The following is a 23,035-nucleotide window of genomic DNA, read 5'->3' as shown; positions in this document are numbered from 1 at the left end:
GTTTTTGCAGCCGGATTGGGCCACCCTCCTCTCCAACAGGAGGCGATAAAGAGGAGAACCCAGCTGTGCTGGCTGAGAATTGCTTCAGGGAGCTGCTGGGCCGCGCTACCTATGGGAACATGAATAATGCTGTGAGACCAGTCTTTGCGTAAGCATCTGTTTACTTATGTACTTAAGTACATTTTTACCCTGCCCTTCCTTCCTAAGGAGCCTGGGGCAGCAATGCTAATGTTAAATGTAATGTAACAATGTAATGTTAAATCAATACAACAACAATCAAAACAAACTTAAAAACAATTAAAAGCAACCATATACCCCTGCAGCTTGTGATTTAAAGGTTGGCAGGAACAGTATCTTTCAGCCATCAAATGCCTGAGTAAAGAGAAATGTTTTTTCCTTTCCCTTCAATGTTAATGGTGAGGACCACAGGTGCACCACACCAGGGAGGGCTTTTCACAAATGAGGAACCACCACCGAAAAGGCCCTGTCATGGGTCAGTGCCGACTGGGCAACAGCCAATGGCAGCAGCAGCACACAACGGGGTCTCTCCTGCCAATTCTAAGGTCTGAGAGGGTTGTGTTGGAAATCTGCCGAATCTTCTAAGAGTTTCTTGGGGGCAGGAAATGCCTTTGAAATAGTTGGCAAAACTCCCTCAAGGCTGGTTTTGCTTTGGCTGCCGAAAAGTCCTGAGAACACTGTTTCTCTCAGCTGTTCTGATCTTCCATATTGCTATATAACCAGTGCTTTTTGGGGGGGGGGGATGCAGGGGGACGCATACCCTTAAACATTTTGTGAATCTAATAGGTTTGGCCTCATTGAGGGGCGGTATTTCAATATGAGTAGGAAAATGAGAGTACCCCTAAACTTTTTTTAAAGAAAACAAGCACTGTATATAACTGTCCTGTATACCTGAAGGAGCATCTCCACCCCCATTGTTTAGCCCGGACACTGAGATCCAGCGCCGAGGGCCTTCTGGCGGTTCCCTCACTGCAAGAAGCAAAGCTACAGGGAACCAGGCAGAGGGCCTTTTCGGTAGTGGCGCCCGCCCTGTGGAACGCCCTCACATCGGAGGTCAAGGAGATTAACAACTACCTGACATTTAGAAAACACCTAGAGGCAGCCCTGTTTAGGGAAGTTTTTAATTTGTGATATTTTAATGTATTTTGCTATTTGTTGGAGGCCGCCCAGAGTGGTGGGGGAAACCCGGCCAGATGGGCGGGGTATAAATAATAAATAATATGTCTGTGTCCCATGAGCCAAAAGCCAATCCTGAAGGTGTTCTTATCCAAAAGAACAAAAAGCAGCTTGGTGTAGTGGGCAGAGTATGGACTTTGACTGTGTCCAGTCCTCATTCAGGTTGGCTCTGAGCAGGTTGCCTAACCTGCCTTCCTGGATTAATATCAGGATAAAAATAGGATGGCCCTATGTGTGCAGGATACAGTGCATTTCCACTTAAATCCCCCCCACCTTCAGCTTCAATAAGCAATGCTGTATGTGATTATATGGGATCCCCCCCCTTCCTCCTATACAGACCTGCCCGTGCTCCTCATTTGAATACATCAAGTTTTGCTCGCTCATAATCCTTGCTGGTTGAAATTCCAACCAGCAAGCCAGATAGTGCAGCGACATTTGGTACAGCCATTTGCTGCTTAATACTCCTTGCATCCGCACAGCAGAGGACGGAGGATACTCTGGAACAGCCAGTGGCTGTTGCGCTTCCGTGCTTTTCTTGGGCTGAGGACTATGTGGCAGGAGCCCTTTCCTCCTGGATAGAATGGGGAAGCAACAGCAAAAAGAGGGAAGAGGGTGGAGATAATCCCTGGAAGAGAAAGCTTCTTGGTTGAAACAGGATCCTACGTTCCAAGTCACCATCTTTAAAATCCCTGGCATGCAAGTGATGATCTGGAGGTTACTCATCAGCCAGGAGTCTTTACATAGTTTGACATTCGACAATCTTCTTTGCTCGCATCAGTTACAAAGGGCAAATAGTTTGTGATTTGCCCCTTCTAATGTGCAGCCTCGACCCTTTCTTGGTCACTTTGTAGGAGTATTTTGAAGGGGGAACCTGCGATTTACATAATCATGCACCCCTCATAGCTCTTCACACTAAGAACATGTTGTTGTTGTTTTTGTAATATATTTATTAAAGATTTTCACAAACAGCAAAACATACAAAAATACAAAACACAAAAAAATACAAAATACAAAAAATACAACAATACAAGTAAAAATACAAAAAATACAAAAACAAAAATTCTAACTTATGACCCTTATTACTAATCTATTGACTTCCTCATTCCTCCTCCTTCTGCGATTCTTTACATATCATCCGTAGTAAACTCTAAATCTTATATAATTTCTAATTATTACTTAAAAAACAAAAACAACTAAGCACATGTTTTGTATTTGGACATCTGTACAAAAATGCACCTGGGGAAACATCCCTAAAAGTTCACCCCTCGTTCCAGAATGTCCCAATTCCTTTAAATACAGTGGTTGCTTATTCAAGCCAGCTGCTGCTTCTCAGAGTAACACGACAGCCAAACTAGGATTTGTCATCCGAAGAAGCCCATTGTTAAATGTTGAAATTGCTACAGGTGCTTAATAATGGCTTGTTTTTAACAGACATTTAGACCATCACAGACTGTGGGACCCCAATGAATTTGCTGTCCACTGCTTCAAAATCATCATGTACTCCATACAGGTATGTTTACCCTGTTTCTATTTCATAGTCAGCAATAACCAATTAAGACAAAGGAGGAAGTTAGGGATGGAACCAGCAGACTCTTTAACCTTCAAACTCTGTCATCTCTCACTTCTATTCAAACGCCTCTTTACAGTATAATATAGCATGGCTTATCCACTGGGTTCTCTGAAGCACCCAACTCGAGTGTTGTGTGAATGTGCCTTGGTATTATCAGTTAGAAAGGTCAACTCCGGAGTCATAGCTGTAATTTTGAAGGGCTATAACGAGCTTTTGCTGTTTCCTTCCATCTTCCCAGGCGCAGTATTCTCATCACGTGATACAGGAAATCCTGGGGCACCTTGATTGCTGCAAACGAGACTCTCCCAGAGTTCGAGCCGGTATCATCCAGGTCCTTTTGGAGGCAGTGGCGATTGCTGCTAAAGGATCCATTGGTGAGACTGGCTAATTCAGGATGGCTTAAAAACCTGGGAGTTTTTGGAAGGGCTAGTTGGTTATGGAAATGTGCAATAGATAGTGCCATGTCTAATTCTGTTTTCCCTCCTCATATATCTACTTTTCTCCCCCAGTAGAAGAACAGTAGATTATTGGAGTTTTTGGTTTTTCCCTTGTTTTTATTATGTATTTTGTGTTTTTGATTTGTTTTTTAATGATGTCCACCGCCCAGAGATCTATGGATGAAGGGTGGTATATTGTTGTTGTTTTTATTATTATTATTATTATTATTATCATCATCATTATTAATTTTATTATTTTATTCTATTAAAAATCATATTCTCAGAATCTCCTTTTGGCAGCCTTGGGGCATGTGTGCTAATGTTAATTTATGCCTTTCAAAGAGCTGTGACCGGAAGTAGCTCCAGTAAACAGAGGTGTGACCCACGTGCAAGGACTAATTGCTGCTAATTGGTCTGCAGATAAAATGCAGGATCTGTGGGCGCAGAGAGAGAGGGAGAGAGAAGGCAAGTGGCAGTAGACCTGGCAGGAAGCCTCGGGCTCTCAGAGCAAAGACAGGAGTCTCAGTGCGATTGTGAAGCAGGAGGGACGAGTGGCCTTGGGGAAGAGGGTGAGCGAATGCCAGGATATTTGTGTGTGTGATAAATGGAGTCTCGGGAAGGGAGTCCTTGCGATGGAGCCTGGTGTCAAGCTCACTGCGTTGAAGACGTGGGGGCCACAGGATACCCAGATGGTAAGGATGCCCAATGTTGCAGAAGATGCACCCTGTGGATTCTCCTCGTTGTCTTTCTGTTGTTGACTTCTGCACATTGTTTTTTTTCCCAGTTGGTGGGTGTTTTTAATTCAGCTTTTTCCAAAACGGAAATTCTTTCAAGCCTCTCTTCTCTAGCCTTCCTGCTGTCATAAACCTGGTGTGACAGATTGCTGGTTTGTTGGTCTTTTGACTCTGGTGCTAACTTGTTGTGACAAACTGATTTTGTTGTTTGATTATTTTTTTTTGTGGCTCTGGAGTCTAAACTTAATGAGGAGTAAGAGGTGCAGAGTGTCCTCGTCCTAAAGCCCTAGAACTTCCTGGCCAGACATCATGTTTTGCTCCACATGTGGGCGCTGGCATCTTTATCATGGAATTTGTACTTTGAAACTTGCATGGGGCGGATTTAGAGATGTGCAAGCAGTGCGCACACGCTGGGCACTGAGCCAAGGGCGCAGGGGTTTGGGAAGGGGGTGCGATGCTCTGACAGGGTCCTAAACTCCTCCCACCTCCTTCCCAAACCTTGTAAGTGCTTTCCCAGCTTTTGGGGAGGAGATGAGAGATCTCTAGGACCCCGTCAGAGCCTCGTGCCTCTTTCCCAAAGCCCCTGCAACTTGTTTACCTTGCTTTGGGAGGGCAGTGTGTGTGGGGGGGCTTGGCGGGAGGGAAGGAGTCAGATTTTAGGCCTTGCACAGGACACCACATTACCCAAGTCTGCTGCTGCATGCATGCAGAACTTCCTGACAGTAAGAGCTGTTCGGCAGTGGAATTTGCTACCAAGGAGTGTGGTGGAGTCTCCTTCTTTGAAGGTCTTTAAGCAGAGGCTTGACAGGCATATGTCAAGAATGCTTTGATGGTGTTTCCTGCTTGGCAGGGGGTTGGACTGGATGGCCCTTGTGGTCTCTTCCAACTCTATGATTCTATGATTCTATGATTTTAGAAACCCTCACCAAATCTGGAGGCAGTTCCTCCTGGCAGCTGGGTTCTCCTCATAGCCCCATCATAGCTCATCGGTAAGGGGCTCTGGCTTTGCATTCTTCAGTGGCATTTCCAGTTGCAAAAAGATTAGGGGAGCAGGGGAAAACACGCACTTCAGGCCACCTCTCAACCCCCCCATCTCAAAGCAAGACCCTAGACTAGACTGGCCAACGCTGAGCTGTGCAGATAGCTGTGCAGATAAGGTGCCTGGCCTGGTCAACGGCAGAGGGAAATGTGTTTGATGGCACCTTGAGGCTGGATACTGTTTGTGCTCCCCGATCACAACTGTCTGCATCCTGGCCCGGTTAAGAAGAGAGCGGTGGCCTCACACATGAAGCGGAATGCTGTGGGTATACAGGCATGCATAGAGGGGCTCACAGACACCTGTTAGAACATGATAAAGGGTGTTTTTCAAATACTGCTGCAGAATCTAGTCCAACGGGGTTGGACTAGAGGACCTTCAGGGTCCCTTCCAACTCTATGATTCTATACTCTGATAGGGAAGCTGCACATGGATATTGATGTCAGGTAAAACATCAAAACATTTACCTGATGTTTTGGAGTCTGTCATACAGTTCACATATTTCGCTGGAAGCGGCCAAGAGTGGGCGGGGTATTATCATCATCATGTTCTGTATATGGACTTTATGTATTTCTCAATTTTTATTATATGATTTATGGTTATTTTAGTGACCCAGGTGGCGCTGTGGGTTAAACCACTGAGCCTAGGGCTTGCTGATCAGAAGGTCAGTGGTTTGAATCCCTGTGACGGGGTGAGCTCCCGTTGCTCGGTCCCAGCTCCTGCCAACCTAGCAGTTCAAAAGCACGTCAAAATGCAAGTAGATAAATAGGTACCGCTACAGCGGGAAGGTAAACGGCGTTTCCGTGCGCTGCTCTGGTTCACCAGAAGCGGCTTTGTCATGCTGGCCACATGACCTGGAAGCTATACGCCGGCTCCCTTGGCCACTAATGCGAGATGAGCGTGCAACCCCAGAGTCGGTCACGACTGGACCTAATGGTCAGGGGTCCCTTTACCTTTACCTTTATGGTTATTTTATTGTTAACTGCCCTTGGATATTTGGATGATAACTAAATAGCCTTTGCTTCTGGTGTGTTTGTCGTCCTTTGCACAGGCCCGACTGTCCTCGAGGTGTTTAACACACTGCTGAAGCACTTGAGCCTGAGTGTGGATTTTGAGCTGGGCCAAGACTCTGATGGCAAAGGTAGCCTCAACAGCCGCACGAAGGAGAGCGATGAAAAGATTGTCCAGAATGCCATCATTCAAACTATTGGTGAGTCAGTCAGATATTCGCCTTAGTGGGTGTATGTTAGCAAAAAAATGAAATCCTGTGTTGTATTTTTTGGGGGGAGAGCTTCATGATGGAGCTGAGCTTTCGAATCCAGGCCTTACATATCCAGGTCCTCACCACAAGGACTGTAGCTGCGACATCAGCCAGCACACTGGTTTCATGTTGCAAAGTGCTTAGAAGGACTTTCTACCAAGATGGGACACAGTTCAGTGCTTCTGTTCTGTTTTGAGAAATTGGGTCAGTTCACCTTGGGAATAACAGACATTTGTGGGGCTCAGAATAAACCCAGCCTTTCCAAGAGACCTCTCAGAAGAGAACCACATCTGCCACTCTTCCACTTTTATAAAGAAACCAGAGGCCTTTCTATTGGGGATAGTCAGGAATGAAATACCCCAAAAGGACATCACATTCTTTTTATATGCCACAACAGCAGCTAGAATTTTGATAGCAAAATATTGGAAAACACTTGAAATACCGACGGTGGAAGAGTGGCAGATGGAAATGATGGAATATATGGAATTAGCTGATCTCACCGGGAGGCTTTGCGACCAGGGAGAAAAATCGGTGGAAGAAGATTGGAAGAATTTTAAAGTTTATCTGAAGAAGAATAGTATTGTAATTAAATAGTAAGAAATGGATTTTGAGGTATATACAATGCTGTAGTTTAAGATCTGGCTTGGTGGTAAAGGAAAATATGAAATACGATAGATAATGGTTTTGTTTGGAATTAAGAATAAGTACAATTTATATAAGGATAAAAGGATTATGAAGTAGAAATTGCTAAAGTGGATTAGCAGTGAATCGCAGTAAGGAGGATCCGAGGAAGTCGCAGTACAATGAGTAGATAAGAGGTTAAGAATATGAAATTTTGTATGTTTTGTTGTTGTTGTTTTGTTATTTCTAGTGTTTTGTTTTTATTAGATGTTTTTATAAAATAATAAAAAATTTGAAAACCACAAGGGGAGCTGGCCTGGTCTGGGTGATCTTTCTCAGCTTATTCTCTTCCTCCCCAGCCACATGCTGGCTCCAACGCTTCATTTCTGGTTTTGTTTAAGCCAGAGCTGCCTATTACACCCCACACCAGGAAACTCAGACCTAATGACTGTCTTAATGTCAAGACTGACCAACATTTAAGGCAGAATTTCCCAGTTTGGACATCAGGGAACACTGGAGTGAAGTGCTCTGAGGCCCACATGGGAGGGGAGGAATGCTTGAGCCAGACTCTCGTTCCCAGCTTCATAAACTGGGGGAGATTGTCCAAACCAGACCAGCGACTCAGATTTGTTAACACAAGACAGTCGTTATTTCAGAAGATCTGGTGGGAGGAAGACGGTGATGTGGACTCAGATTTAATCCTTGAATTTCCCGGCCTTCTCTGTTTTATGAGCAGATGGCCCAGCGTTGCCTCATCCTTCCCTTTTCCGTTCCATAGGTTTCTTTGGCAGCAATCTCCCAGATTACCAGCGCTCCGAAATAATGATGTTCGTTATGGGGAAAGTCCCTGTGTTTGGGTCGGCATCTCAGATCGTGGACACCACCCAGCTGGGGTTTGTGTTTTTCCTCTTGCTTGTTCCAGAACTCTGGCGGCAGAGCTGATGCTCTTAAAACTGTGGCCTGCCTTTTGCGGTTCCTGCTGTCTTTGCAATTCCACTGGCTCTGAGGGAGGATGATCCCTTGGTGTGAACCCTTAGGGATACAATTAGCTATAAATAAAATAATAATTGTTGTTGTTGTTTAGTCGTTTAGTCGTGTCCGACTCTTCGTGACCCCATGAACCATAGCACGCCAGGCATTCCTGTCTTCCACTGCCTCCCACAGTTTGGTCAAACTCATGTTGGTGGCTTCGAGAACACTGTCCAACCATCTCGTCCTCTGTCGTCCCCTTCTCCTTGTGCCCTCCATCTTTCCCAACATCAGGGTCTTTTCCAGGGAGAAATATATTTTTAATTATTAATTAAAAACAATTAAGAATTATTATTTAATTATTAATTAAAAATAATTATTAATTATTAATTAAAAATAATTATTAATTAAAAATAATTATTAATTATTAATTAATTAAAAATAATTATTAATTAATTAAAAATAATTATTAATTAATTAAAAATAATTAAGAATAATTAAGTATCTGCAATTGATTGTTTTTTCCCTGTATGCACATACTAAGCATTTGTTTCAGGTGTGGGAATGAGGATTACGGTTGATCCAAAGGCCTCCCAGGGAAAAAATAATTCCAAAAGCAGGGAGAGATGTGGCACGGCGTAGCCTACAGGTCTTGGAGTTCCAGACTCAAGGGGTGGCTGCCTGTATAAGGAGAATGTGTGAGATTGTTTAAGAGAGGAGGTGACCTGAGGGTGACAGAATCAGATGAACATGGCTCACAAGCCCATGAGGTCTTAATTCACTGAGGATTGTCTCTGGTCCTGCCTTTCCCTACGGGCTTCCTGCAGAATTTCCCCAAGAACCAGAACAGTCATGCAGGAATGGCGAAGGAGGTCTCAGGGAATTTGCAAGATGCATGCCTATAAGTCATTCTTCCCCTTACTTGTTGCCTTTTCTGACTCCTTCCCATGGCATGTAGGGAGCTGTAGTGTTTGCAGCATCCCTGAGTTTGCACATGTGACTGATCAGGTGGTCCTTGTGTATCTCAGCGCTAGTATGGCAGGAATGGGCCTCCAGGGCGTTCTGTCACTCCAGGTATCAGTGGGCAGGAAGCGGTTGCCGGTAATGAATCATAGCAGGAGGTTAAGAATGAGATATTACACCTGCCGTAATGAACTCAGCAGGAATGTAAGCGAATGATATCTGTGACGTGCCTCTCCTCTCTTGGAGTTGACTCCTGGAATGCCGTCTGGCAGGGAATTGCAAAAAACGTTGCTGCTCGCAATGTTCTTTGTCAGCCTGCTCTGTGTGCATCTGGGTATGGCATGCGTGGCTTGAGAGGTGGGTCTGGTAGGATGTTTGCCACAGAGCGATGGGGACTTGCCCAAACTTAGTAGCCGGCTGTGGCTCTGGCTGGAAACAACAGCAGAAGTGCAGCTTGCACTCAAGACATGCACAGCTCTAGGGAGTGAACTGAATCATGGAGCCACATTGATCTAAAGTGCAGCTCTTTTCTGCTCCCCTCCAGGGATTTGGGAACCAGGAGGATTCAGATAATGTTGCTGCGGTCTTTGCTTATGGTAAGTCTGATAATGGCTCCGTAGAGGAGGATGGGTGTGTGTGTGTGTGTGTGTGTGTGATGTGTCTGTTTTCAGTGGGTCACATGGCCTCGGCTTTTGTCATGGAGCAGGATGTATGGATAAGTTTAAATATTTCGGTTTCATTTCAGCTGTGGGTGAGAACTCTTGTTTTTATTATTTATCTATTACCCGCCCTTCACCCGGAGGTCCCAGGGTGGGTTGTAGTACTGAAACACAACATTAAAAACAACTTAAAAATGAGGTGGGTCCTAAAAATGGCGGGTGGCGCTGTGGTCTAAACCACTGAGCCTCGGAAGGTCAGCGGTTTGAATCCCTGCGATGGGGTGAGCTCCCGTTGCTCGGTCCCAGCTCCTGCCAACCTAGCAGTTCAAAAGCCCAACAGTGCAAGTAGATAAATAGGTAGTGCTCCGGCAGGAAGGTAAACGGCGTTTCCGTGTGCTGCTCTGGTTTCGGTGTTCTGTTGCACCAGAAGCGGCTTAGTCATGCTGGCCACATGACCCGGAAAAACTGCCTGCGGACAAACGCCAGCTCCCTCGACCTGTAAAGCGAGATGAGCGCCGCAACCCCAGAGTTGCCTGCGACTGGACTTAACTGTCAGGGGTCCTTTACCTTTTTAGGCAAGAGTAGAATCTCTCCCACCAACTGCCCCACTGCTAAGTTCACCCTCTTGTGGGGCACCTTGGCCCACATGAGGAAGCATGTCCACATGGCCAGTCAGTCACTGAAACGGAGGGCCAGGTCACACAGGGCACATTTCCAGGTCATGCATGGCGTTGAACAGGTGGCGAGAAGGCACCTGCTAGTTGTGCTCCCATACTCCTTCCCGAGGGCAGCTCACCTGTGGGCCTTCTGCCCTTGTTGGAGCCCAGATCCCATCAGCCCTGACTGTGGGCCATGCCAGCTGGAGCTGTTGGGAAAAGGAATCCAAGAACAGTTGCAAGAGTGTCGCAGGTTAGCTGCCTCTGCCCTGCTGTTGATGGACAGATTGAGGGATTATATTTCTATGCCGCTTTTCATTCGCATGAATCTCAAAGCAGCTCGCAAGCAATAAATAACAATATCGAATAATTAGCAAACGATCAGTAAAGCAATCACAATCTATAAAACACTATTAACAAAACAACAGCAACAAAGCCAAATAGCGTAATTGCAACAAAAGTCATGCTATGTGTAAACAGCAAGATATGATCCAGCCTTAGGTACCTGGATACACTGTGCAAACTCCTAATAAATAATAATAATAATAATAATAATAATAATAATAATAATAATAATAATAATAATAATTTATTTATACCCCGCCCATCTGGCTGGGTTTCCCCAGCCACTCTGGGTGGCTTCCAACAGAAAAATAAAACACAATAATCTATTAAACATTAAAAGCCTCCCTGAACAGGGCTGCCTTCAGATGTCTTCTAAAAGTCTGGTAGTTGTTTTCCTCTTTGACATCTGTTGGGAGGGCGTTCCACAGGGCAGGCGCAACCACCGAGAAGGCCCTCTGCCTAGTTCCCTGCAACTTGGCTTCTCGCAGCGAGGGAACCGCCAGAAGGCCCTCGGTGCTGGACCTCAGTGTCCGGGCAGAATATACCTTACGTATATTTGAACCGCTGCCGCCATTCTGAATATTGTGGATGACCAAGAACTGCATCAGTAACACTCGCTTTATCTTCAACTCCTTGGCAGGTCACCTCGGGGTACAATGCCAAAAGCATCATGACTGTTCTCTCAGCCCCGTTCCTGGACCCGCTGCTGTCCTCTTCGCTCACGGAAGACAGCGAGCTCCGGCAGCTGGTTCTAGAAGTACTACACAATCTTATCGATCGGCATGACAACAGAGCAAAGCTCAGAGGAATAAGGTACAACACCAGGGGGGTGAAACAGAGCAAAAATGCCACTTTGCGGTTAACAGCCTCAGGAAAATGCAGTGATGATCGGCACAGTTGCCTCAAAATTAACCTGCGAAATGGTTTTGCTGTATATAAACTAGGGCTGCAGTATTTAGACAAAAAGGTGCCTCTGAGATTGCAAATCCTACCTTGAGAGTTATTTCCCTGTGTGCATGTAGCATCAGAAAGGCAAGTAGTAATCTTTAGAACTTGTTCCTTCTCATATGCAGATGTGTTCAGATTTAATCAGTTAATCAGCTGATGCTTACACAGTTAATCAGTGAAGATTTACATCCAACATACCATCTCAGGACTATTTAATTGCTCATCCTCTAACATTGTGTATGCCATCAAATGCCAACAGTGCCCTTCAGCTCTCTATATTGGACAAACAGGCCAAACCCTACGCCAAAGGATAAATGGACATAAATCTGACATCAGGAACCAGAAGACAGAAAAACCAGTAGGAGAACACTTCAATCTCCCAGGACATTCTATACAAGATCTCAAAGTGGCTGTCTTACTACAAAAGAATTTCAGAAATAGACTGGAAAGAGAAGTTGCTGAATTGCAACTTATCACCAAGCTCAAAACCATGGAGGGACCTGGTTTGAACAGAGATATCGGGTTCTTATCTCATTATACATGATAAGCGATCTTCAGCCATCTCAACCCTTGCTTTTTCATGCAAAACCATTTGCAGTCGTTTGCGGTCATCAACAGCTATCAGTCAGTCAATCACCCATTTCCACCACCCTTCTGAGTGATCCCCCCTCCCCATCCCCACCCCTCCCCACCCCTTCTCTACATAAGTGCCTGGAAACTTCCATTTCACTGTATCTGAAGAAGTGTGCATGCACACGAAAGCTCATACCAAAATAAAAACTTAGTTGGTCTTTAAGGTGCTACTGAAGGAATTTTTTTATTTTACTTCGATCCAGACCAACACGGCTACCTACCTGTAACCAGATTTATTTTAATTAATTTAAGATTAATTAATTTAAGATTTATTTTAATTCGGTGTTAGATCTAACAGGGGTTCCCACTGCCTCACTTTCTCTTGTGCTCCTTCCAGAAAAAATATGGAGAGTCACAACAAGAGGGGCATTTCAGTAGTGCTTCCCCAGGGGAACTTGGCAGGCAGTTGCAATTAACATATTTTCAGCTCCTTGCAAAGACTTTTGTTTTTGCACAGGCTATTGAGCGTTGGTACTTCAGCTCTTCTGTTGGAGCATTTTTCAGTTGGCTATCTTTACAGTGATCATGCTTATTTATGATGGTGTTTCTAACTTCTCCAGTAGTAATTCTATGACTACTTTTGTGGTTCTTGTTTTAACTACTCTGCATTTTTGTTTTTGAATTATAAGTCACTTTGAGACATTTTTGGTTTAAGGGGGACATATAACAACAACAACAACAACAACAACAACAACAACAATAGCAGCAGCAACATAAATGCATGCAGTCTCATTAAGTGGCATGTTGTATTAGCAACCTGTGTTCTATTCTATATTGCTTTTGGTAAACATAGTTTCTTCTGTCTTCTTCCTTTGAAGAGGACAAATTCTGCTGTTGTGGCAGAATTTTTCATATAGGTATTTTTAAAAATGAACACTTGAGTATGTGAACAAAAGAGAGATGACCAGAGTTGTTCATGACCCACCCTATTCCTGTGACTATAATTTGTTTTAAACGGTTTTTAATATTAAAATTTAAATTGCTCTAACAGGTCCTTATGGTTAAGGGCGGGTAAGAAATGGAAATACCTGTAATAAGTTGATGGTGATAAATTGTGAATTCTCTGGAATTGAACACTAACTTGGAAAAGATGGGGGGATTATAACTTGTATCTTCCTCTCAGCACGCAATGTTTAGGGTTTTTTAATTAAGAATTGTGCATTTGTTCCATATCTAGAATAATACCTGATGTGTCTGATCTGAAGATAAAGCGAGACAAAATTTCGCGGCAAGATGTGAGCTTCATGAAGAAGGTAATTGCAAGAAGTGGGAAGCTTTTCCTTTGCTGGGTTCCTTCTGCATCCCTTAAAGCACGTTGTCACTCTCCAATGATTTGCTCTTACCTTCGCAAAATCCTCTCTACCTGCTGTGTTTCCTGAGATTTCCTTCTCCTTTGCAGCACGGCCAGCAGCTGTACAGGCACGTTTACATGGGCTGCAAAGAAGTCGACAACGTGCATAAGAACTTTGAGCTGCTCTACACGTCTCTTGCTCTGATAACGATTGAACTCGCCAACGAAGAGGTGGTGACTGACCTCATCCGCCTGGCCATTGCCTTGCAGGTACGTGCGGCAGGAAGAGTGAAAGGTCTCAGGGGGGTGTCCTTTGGCTGGAAACACGAGTTGTGCATAATAATAATAATAATAATAATAATAATAATAATAATAATAATAAATTTTTATTTATACCCTGCCCTCCCCAGTCAAAAACCGGGCTCAGGCGGCTCACACCAATAAAATGACAATAAAACATAAAAAGCAATTAATTAAAATACAATATTAAAATTTAAAATGCAGCCTCATTTTAAGTAGTCCATAAATCCAAGCCATGAGGGAGGAAAACACAGAGGTCAGACTAGGTCCAACCCAAAGGCCAGGCAGAACAGCTCTGTCTTGCAGGCCCTGTGGAAAGATGACAAATCCCGCAGGGCCCTGGTCTCCTGTGAAAGAGCGTTCCACCAAGTTGGGGCCAATACTGAAAAGACCCTGGCTCTAGTAGAGGCCAATCTAGCCACCTTATGGCTCGGGATCTCCAGAGTATTGTTGTTTGTGGACCTTAAGGTCCTCCGCGGGGCATACCAGGAGAGGCGGTCCCATAGGTACGAGGGTCCCAAGCCGCATAGGCCTTTAAAGGTCAAAACCAGCACCTTAAACCTGATCCTGTACTCCACCGGGAGCCAGTGCAGCTGGTAAAGCACTGGATGAATGTGATCCCACGGCCGGGACCCCGTAAGGAGCCTCGCCGCGGCATTCTGCACCCGCTGGAGTTTCTGGGTCAGTTTTAAGGGCAGCCCCGCGTAGAGCGAGTTACAATAATCAAGCCTGGAGGTGACCGTCGCATGGATCACTGTGGCCAGATCAGGGCGAGAGAGGTAAGGGACCAACTGCTTAAGACGGCGGAGATGGAAAAATGCCACCTTTGCTGTGGATGCAACCTGCGCCTCCATGGAAAGGGAGGCGTCAGAGGTTACACCCAAACCCAATCCAGAAGTTAGCCTGAAATGTCTTCAAGCAGGTGTGTCGGTGCCTTTCAGTGTTCTCCCTCTCCTTCCCCCCCCCACCTTAAAGGATACTGCCATCCTGAACGAGGACAACCTGCCAATGTCTCACCGCTGCAGCATCATGGCGCTGGTCGCCGCCTACCTCAACTTCCTGAGTCAGATGATCGCGGTGCCTGCCTTCTGCCAGCACATCAGTAAGGTGCGCAGTTGCGCCTTCCTTCCATCTTCCTACCCTGGGATGACCCGTTTCCGCATTCTTGGGGGCCGTCTTGTTTCTGGGAGGAAGGGGCAAGCAGTATATGTGGCTTTCTTGTTCTGTGGAGTTTTAATTGTGTAAACTTCCCTGGAATTAATCTGATGAGGGACAGGACGGCACCAAATTGGGAGGGGTGGCTAATACCCCAGAGGACAGGATCACACTTCAAAATGACCTTAACACAGGCATGTCAAACCTGCGGCCCTCCAGATGTTTTGGCCTACAACTCCCATGATCCCTAGCTAGCAGGACCAGTGGTTGGGGAAGATGGGAATTGTAGTCCAAAACATCTGGAGGGCCGCAGGTTTGACATGCCTGCCTTAACAGATTAGACAACTGGGCCAAAGCAAACAAGATGAATTTTAACAGGGAGAAATGTAAAGTACTACACTTGGGCAAAAAAAAAATGAAAGGCACAAATACAGGATGGGTGACACCTGGCTTGAGAGCAGTACATGTGGAAAGGACCTAGGAGTCTTGGTAGACCACAGACTTGACATGAGTCAGCAGTGTGATGCAGCAGCTAAAAAAGCCAATGCAATTCTGGGCTGCATCAATAGGAGTATAGCATCTAGATCAAGGGAAGTAATAGTACCACTCTATTCTGCTCTGGTCAGACCTCACCTGGAGTACTGTGTCCAGTTCTGGGCACCACAGTTCAAGAAGGATACAGACAAGCTGGAACGTGTCCAGAGGAGGGCAACCAAAATGGTCAAAGGCCTGGAAACGATGCCTTATGAGGAACGGCTTAGGGAGCTGGGTATGTTTAGCCTGGATAAGAGAAGGTTAAGGGGTGATATGATAGCCATGTTCAAATATAATAGGATGTCATATAGAAGAGGGAGAAAGCTTGTTTTCTGCTGCTCCAGAGAAGCGGACACGAAGCAATGGATTCAAACTACAAGAAAGAAGATTCCACCTAAACATTAGGGAAAACTTCCTGACAGTAAGAGCTGTTCAGCAGTGGAATTTGCTGCCAAGGAGTGTGGTGGAGTCTCCTTCTTTGGAGGTCTTTAAGCAGAGGCTTGACAGGCATATGTCAAGAATGCTTTGATGGCGTTTCCTGCTTGGCAGGGGGTTGGACTGGATGGCCTTGTGGTCTCTTCCAACTCTATGATTCTAGGAAGTATATAAATATTTTGTCAGGAGACACCTCAAGACCTTTCTGTCTTTCTCTCTAGGTTCCCACCTGATCAAACCTTCTTTTAAATCCTTCACAGGGAAGAAAGGCCATTAAGCTGTTAAATGTGCAAATTGCAAATTGACCCTTGACACATTGGCATGTTTGATGATTTTTCTTCCCCCTGAAGGATCATGATCCTGCTTGTTGACAGTCCTGTAACCCTTGAGTCTTCCAATGCATCCAGCAAAGCCAGCTTTTTGCGAGCTGTTAATGGTCTCCCTGAAAAGAGAAACAAATCTGTCTCTGCAATTGTGATTTTGTTCTTTTCTGCGGATGGTTTATTTTTATTTTTGGGTGCTTTTTAGGTCATTGAAACCAGAACTGTGGAAGCATCGTACTTTTTGCCAGAAACCATATTCAGAGACAAGTGCAGGTAAATGTTGCATGTTTTCTTAGCATTGTGGCCAGTTGGTTGACTCTTGCAAATTTAATACCTAAAGCAAACATTGAGTCTCCATGTTATTTCGCTGTTTCCAGTGCCTGAGTGGTTTCCTAAGGTATTTATTCTCTCTTGCTACATTCAAATGACGTGATAGCTTGAAAAGCATACTTTGACAGTGTGAACTGGTTTAAATTTTGTTGATGACATCTTTGTTAAATGAGTTTATGACAATCCTGATTGATTGGAGGGGGAAGGGACGGAATATTGCGGAGAGGGGAAATGGAGCGTTTGGAGGGGGGCCTGGCTGGCTGGCTGGCACGGAGCGTTCCCCTCCTTCCAACCCCCTGGGTGCTGCACATCCCACTTGCGCATTCTTAATTTCTTGCCTGAACTCCTCCTGCACTTTTGCTCTCGGCAGTCTCCCCAAAGCCTTAGACAAGGACGACAAGAACTTGTTTTTCCTGACTCACAAGATTGCGGAATCCTTGGGCGGCAGCGGATACAGCGCGGAGAGGCTGTCTGTGCCTTATGTGCCCCAAGTGACAGGTAAGCAGTTGTGCTGATTGTGACGCCTGCTCATTCACCATGCTTGTGTCTCACGTCCGGCTGGTCACCTGCCTCTTGCCATGAGTATCAAATAGGGTGGGAGGCAGAGCTCCAATTTCTGGAGGAGTAAATGTCGTTTGACTCTTGAGAGTCCCATGGACTGCAAGAAGATCAAACCTATCAATTCTTAAGGAAATCAGCCCTGAGTGCTCGCTGGAAGGACAGGTCGTGAAGCTGAGGCTCCAATACCCAACAGAACATTAAAAACACAATAAAAGATCAAGCATTAAAAATTTCCCTAAACAGGGCTGCCTTCAGATGTCTTCTAAAAGTCAGATAGTTGTTTATTTCCTTGACATCTGATGGGAGGGCGTTCCACAGGCAGGGCGTCACTACCAAGAAGGCCCTCTGCCTGGTTCCCTGTAACTTGGCTTCTCCCAGTGAGGGAACTGCCAGAAGGCCCTCAGAGCTGGACCTCAGTGTCCGGGCTGAGCGATGGGGGTGGAGACGCTCCTTCAGGTATACAGGACCGAGGCCTTTTAGGGCTTTAAAGGCCAGCTCCTACACTTTGAATTGGGCTCAGAAACGTACTGGGAGCCATGCTGTCAGAATCCTCTCCCCCTCATCCTTCCTTGGTCCAGGGGCCTCTCCTTTCCTCTGTCCTGCACAACCTGTCCCCTTGGATTAGTAATTGCAGGTGCCCAGATTATGATTTAGATGGGCTGCTTGACTATGGATGGGGGGGTCTGCCTCCCATATAGGCATGTAGGACATTGGCATGAGCTTTCCAAGGGTTCCCCTGGGACTGCTGGGCACGGGGATGGGGTTCCCTTCTGTAGGATGCCATGCAGAAGTAACTCTTTGGCCTCCTGTCCCTGCCATCTGTCACATCCGTGGCTGCCACTCAAATTATTTGTAAACTTGCACTATAACTGCCACTAAATGGTCACTAAATAAAACTACGTTAGCTTTGTCAGAATGCAGAAAATGGCGAAGAAGTCAGTAAGCTCAATGGGTTTTGTCTTCAATGTTAGTCCTGCCCAGAGCTGACCCATTGAAATTAATGGATTTAGCTAAAGCAGGTCCATTCATTTTAATGAGTACTCTGAGTAGAACTTAGTTGGCTCCTGCCCATTGTCTCAGAAGGGGCCTTTCCTCTTCCTCCACAATGAAATAAAGGCTCTTTTAAAATTTATTTTGGGTTGTCTGTGTCTGCAGATGAAGACCGGCTGTCCCGAAGGAAGAGTATTGTGGATACTGTATCTATTCAGGTGGACATGCTCCCTGGCAATGGCACAGAGGACAAGGTGAGTTTATTCTCTGCCAGGTCGTGCGATGAATCTTAAAGGAACTTCTCATTTGCCCCTTTCATTGTAGAGAGAGGGCAAGAATAATTTTGTGCTGTCCATGATTTAGAATCTTGCTCCTGAGGCTATGTTGACAATGCAATGTTCCGTGTTCGGTATCATTCTTACATTTAATTTATTTGACCTCACAACTGTTTGAACAACCCTGCATTTCAGAATTTTAGACCCCTGACAAGTAAAATTCTTGTTCTGGTGATGTCCAGTTTTTAATTTCTAATCTCAGCTGCTCAACTTCCTATTTTCTGTCATCCCCGCCCCCTTAACACCCAGACTTGTCACCAAGTAATGACTACCTATAAACAAGCTGATCTGTTCCAAATTTTGCAGACAGTCACGAATAAATAAGAACAAAGAATTGCACCCCTCCCACCCCCAAATGGTTCAGTTGCTTATGTGGTTTAAACAAACATCTGATCTTTTCTCCAGGTTAACAACATGGAGGAAATTACCTTTGAAGCACTGAAGAAAGCGATAGGTGAGCGATAAATTATTATTTATACCCCGCCCATCTGGCCGGGTCTCCCCAGCCACTCTGGGCGGCTTCCAACAAAAGAATAAAACACAATCTATTAAACATTAAAAGCCTCCCTGAACAGGGCTGCCTTCAGATGTCTTCTAAAAGTCTGGTAGTTGTTTTTCTCTTTGACATCTGTTGGGAGGGCGTTTCACAGGGTAGGCGCCACCACCGAGAAGGCCCTCTGCCTGGTTCCCTGCAACTTGGCTTCTTGCAACGAGGGAACCGCCAGAAGGCCCTCGGTGCTGGACCTCAGTGTCCGGGCAGAATGATGGAGGTGGAGACGCTCCTTCAGGTATGCTGGACCGAGGCCATTTAGGGCTTTAAAGGTCAGCACCAACACTTTGAATGTTATCGGAGATTCCTGTTGAATCATGTCAGGCAATGTGAAGGTGTGAAAATATCATTTCACATTTGAATACCATAAGAAGAGTCCTGTTAGATGAGACCAAATATCTCTCAAGTGTTGCATATTGTGTCCCGCAGAGCTCTCCCCACTCAGCTCACCCAGAACTGGCATTCAGAGACATAGTGCCTCTAAGACTCTTGGCTTTAACCTCCATGAATTTCCTGATTCCTGTTTAAAACTGTCCCGAGTTGGCAGTTATCACATTCCATCGCTTAACTAGTGCTGGGTGAAGAAGTACTTCCTTTTAGAATCATATAATTGTAAGGGACCACCAGGGACATCTAGTCAAAACCTCTGCAATGCAGGAATCTCTTTGCCCCAACATGGGACTCGAACTCACAACCCTAAGCTGAAGTGTCTCTTGCTCTACCCGACTGAGCTACCGAGGCGGTCCTGCCTGTCCTGAACCTTCAGCTTCATTAGGCAACCCTGCTGGGTTCTAATGTTTTGCGAAATAAGACAGTATGGAATCACTTTGGAAAGACCAATACTGTATCTTAGATTCTGACTTGGACCACTTTCATCTCTTGTAATAAACCTCTTAAAACTTTCCTAGTACAGTGGATCCTCTAGTTACGTACCGCTCTGCAAACGTAACTTTTGGGTTACGAACACAGCACTCAATCGCGACGTGTGCAGAAGTGGCACCTCTACAGACTTTTCGGGTTGCGGACAGACCCACCCCCCGAAACGAATTTACCAGTAATTCCTTTCCAGAGGGTCCACTGTAAAGACATGTATGCAAGTGCCTCGAAACCACAAAATTTATTCATAGAGCATGGAGCACGTAGGATGGAATTCTAGGTGTCCCCTGAGCTTAAGAGAAGAATCTCTCGCAGAACTGAACTTGAGTGACAAAAGCCTTTTGGCAGGTGCTGATAAGCTCACCCCTAAAGAAAGCCTGCACTGTTTGTTGCCCACCCTGTCGAATGCAGCCCATGACTCGCCGCACACTGTGGCCCAGCAAGTGCTTGACAGAATCCCTGGTTTTGCAGTCCTAGCCAAGCAGGAGAACTAGGAGGAGGTTCAGGGATCCCTGACGGGCTGTGCTCAGCTGGATTGCTATGTATTTTGTACATATTTTTCTGTTGTGAACCACCTTGAGATCTTTGGATGAAGGGCAGTATACAAATTTAATAAACAATAATAATTGCTTATGTGTTGTGCTATTCTTCCCTAAAGAGTTTCTGGCAGTTACTTCATTTCTCTCTCTCTCTCTCTCTCTCTCTCTCTCTCTCTCTCTCTCTCTCTCTCTCTCTCTCTCTCTCTCTTCCTTTTCCTTGCCAAAGATAACACTGGTCTTGAAGAGCAAGAGAAGGAGAAGAGGCGCCTGGTGATTGAAAAGTTCCAGAAAGCTCCCTTTGAAGAGATTGCAGCCCAGTGTGAAAGCAAGGTGAGCCCAGGGATCTGGATCTCGCTGTGTGAGCCGTAAGGAAATCTGTAGAAGAGGAGCAAGAGGATTATCTTGGAGTACGGCAGTCTTTTAGGAGTAAAGGGCTTGGAACAGACTTCCTACCTAAAATCTGCTAGATGACCTTGGCTGTTACACCAGGTGTCAGCCTTCAGGGAATCTCATCCCTCCCACAGTGTCAGCCAAGAAGCAGATAAACAAGAAGAGTTCTTACCAAGTGGTTTATTCAATATTCACAGAGACGAAGGAATGCCACCTCTCTTAGATAACGGCATTGCTCCGAGTAAATTCCCACCCCCTCTGTCCCTCCTATTCTACGCCGTCCCTGTGCCGGCTGATCAGTGCTTTCCACCTCTGAGATTTCTGTCTTACTACTCTCAATACACGCCTGGTCCTGGGAGGGTGGGGGCCAGGAATGCTTTCTAAAGACAGTCTGTCAACTGTCTCTCCCTTGATGCTGCTTCTTCCTGCTGCTCTCCCAATATTTCCCAGCTCTATGACCTTCTGCAAACCACTGCCCTAAATCTATACTGTCCTCCTCTTCTCAGGACGGTTCAGGAAGAGAGGGGGGAAGCCCCCACCATTCCTCCTCAGTCCAGTCCCTAACACCAGACTTTTCTGTGATGCTGTAAGATCTGGGGAAGGAGGGATTTGAGAGGTGGCCTGGACCTAAATCCACTCTGCATCATCTCACCTGTCATTGTAACAGGGTGTCTGGTCCCTGCAAGGGAATTTGTGGCCTACAGTACACGAGGGCAGGGTGGGGCTCTACGCTGGTTTCCTTTCTGGCTGGGTAAACTGGAAGCATCCAGAAGGCAGAACACAAACTCCCCATTAAAAGTTCACCATCAGAATTCAAGGGTGTAGTCTAGCCAGACGATAAAACACTCAAGGTGGGGGTATGAAGCAGGGTCACTAGTGTGGGTGGCTGGGGAACTTCTGTGGCCTGGGGAGAGTTCTGAGGATGGAGGGCTCTCCGGCCTGAGGTTCCTCACCCCTGTAGTAGTTGATAGGTTGCATTGAACTGGATCATAGAACTATAGAATTGTATAGTTGGAAGGGACCCCAAGGTGTTGAAGATTCATTCTCCGTGTCTGCAGTCATGGGATTGTTGTCTTATCACATGACGGTGTATGTTTTTCATTCCACAGAGTGGGACATGACAGAGACAGGATGTGTTACTGTGTTCCCTGAAGTGGGACTATTGTCCTTTGTTCATTCTCTTTGCTGTCTGATGCTAGAGAGAGGGAGGGAGCCATGTTCCAGTGCTCCGAGTGTATTTTATGTCAATAAAAGTAGATTAGCAAAAAAAACCCACACCGGATTGCGAGACAGTTTGGCCCCTACTTGGCCAAGTGCTTGCGTGTCTGCCTGAGCTCCTTCCTGCGCTCCGAGGCCTGGAATGACACAAAACCCCGTTTTTCTCCCCCGGAAAATCCCATACTCCGGAAAGGGAAGCAGGTGGTGCTACCCTCCTGCATAGAACTGCAGCTTGGAATATTTTCAGTCTTTCCAAGAAATGTATTATGTCTCCTCCCTACAGGCAAACCTCCTCCACGACCGGCTTGCTCAGATCTTGGAGCTCACCATTCGGTAAGGGAAATGGCCAGGGGCTGGAGGTGGGGAGGGGGTCCTTCCCCGGAGACACTGGGGGGGTGGTAGTGGTCGTGACCACTCTGTAGCGTTGGGCATAGTGTTTCTGTGGCCAGAGGTGCTGACCTGTCTCTTGAGTGGCAAGGAAACAACGCCACAGGCACACAGCAGCTTACCATAAGCGTTACACTTCCTCGGGTAATCAGCTCCTGCAAGGGAGGGCCTCTATGTTTGGGACCCCTGATTTGTTACTAGCTGGCACACGCCAGTGCTGTTCTCCTAGGCAGCGCCTCATGTTACTCTGGTGCCAGGCTTGCTGCAGGAGCACCGCGCTGCCAGAGGAATGTGGGAAGCCCAGAACCTCATGGTCGACATCTCCTCCCATCCCGGGGAACTGGGTTAGCAGAGGAGTGGCTGCCCCAGCGTGCCTTGGGGCTCCTTGCAGTTGAAAATGGCTCCTGCCATTATGGACCAGAAAATAATACAAATGGGTGCTATGAATGGGGTAGTCTCCCTGGATATGGATACTGCCAGGGCAGGCTCTACGGCCAGGCTGGGTGGCGCAGGGCGCCACGGCGCCGGCCCACGAGGGGGGGCGCCACGCAGCAAGCCCACCTGTCGCGCAGCAGCGCCATCGGCGACCACGCTGTGCGCTGAGCCCAGCCGCCCGCCCGTTGTGCTGGAAAACGGGGCGGCGGGGGGAGGCGGAGGGATCCGTCGCACCACGGCGCCAGGGCGCCAAAGGTGCTTAAGACGGCCCTGGATACTGCCTTAAGGAGGACAGATTCAAAAGAAGGGAGACTGCCATCCACTTTTTTGTAATGGCACTTGCAACGTGGAATTATTTAT

The 23,035-nt window shown here is 46.2% G+C and overlaps 1 protein-coding gene across 1 annotated transcript in view; it reads left to right on the top strand.

The window, feature by feature from the left end:
* LOC118089962 (protein EFR3 homolog A) overlaps positions 1 to 23,035 on the top strand; it is a 52,446-nt gene that overhangs the window by 24,022 nt on the left and 5,389 nt on the right. Inside the window, exons 8-23 of the mRNA XM_060277540.1 lie at positions 11 to 148; positions 2,626 to 2,704; positions 3,003 to 3,138; positions 6,023 to 6,181; positions 7,632 to 7,746; positions 9,330 to 9,381; positions 11,086 to 11,258; positions 13,204 to 13,279; positions 13,426 to 13,587; positions 14,593 to 14,724; positions 16,270 to 16,337; positions 16,765 to 16,892; positions 18,111 to 18,199; positions 18,686 to 18,734; positions 20,472 to 20,575; positions 22,137 to 22,186. Coding sequence (XP_060133523.1) covers positions 11 to 148; positions 2,626 to 2,704; positions 3,003 to 3,138; positions 6,023 to 6,181; positions 7,632 to 7,746; positions 9,330 to 9,381; positions 11,086 to 11,258; positions 13,204 to 13,279; positions 13,426 to 13,587; positions 14,593 to 14,724; positions 16,270 to 16,337; positions 16,765 to 16,892; positions 18,111 to 18,199; positions 18,686 to 18,734; positions 20,472 to 20,575; positions 22,137 to 22,186 — 1,710 coding nt within the window. The remainder of the gene's footprint in view (positions 1 to 10; positions 149 to 2,625; positions 2,705 to 3,002; positions 3,139 to 6,022; positions 6,182 to 7,631; positions 7,747 to 9,329; positions 9,382 to 11,085; positions 11,259 to 13,203; positions 13,280 to 13,425; positions 13,588 to 14,592; positions 14,725 to 16,269; positions 16,338 to 16,764; positions 16,893 to 18,110; positions 18,200 to 18,685; positions 18,735 to 20,471; positions 20,576 to 22,136; positions 22,187 to 23,035) is intronic.

Source organism: Zootoca vivipara, chromosome 8 (genome assembly GCF_963506605.1).
Source record: "Zootoca vivipara chromosome 8, rZooViv1.1, whole genome shotgun sequence".
Classification (NCBI taxonomy): Eukaryota; Metazoa; Chordata; class Lepidosauria; order Squamata; family Lacertidae; genus Zootoca; species Zootoca vivipara.
The sequence above is the reverse complement of the archived record's forward strand: the minus strand, read 5'-3'. Positions and strand labels throughout refer to the sequence as shown.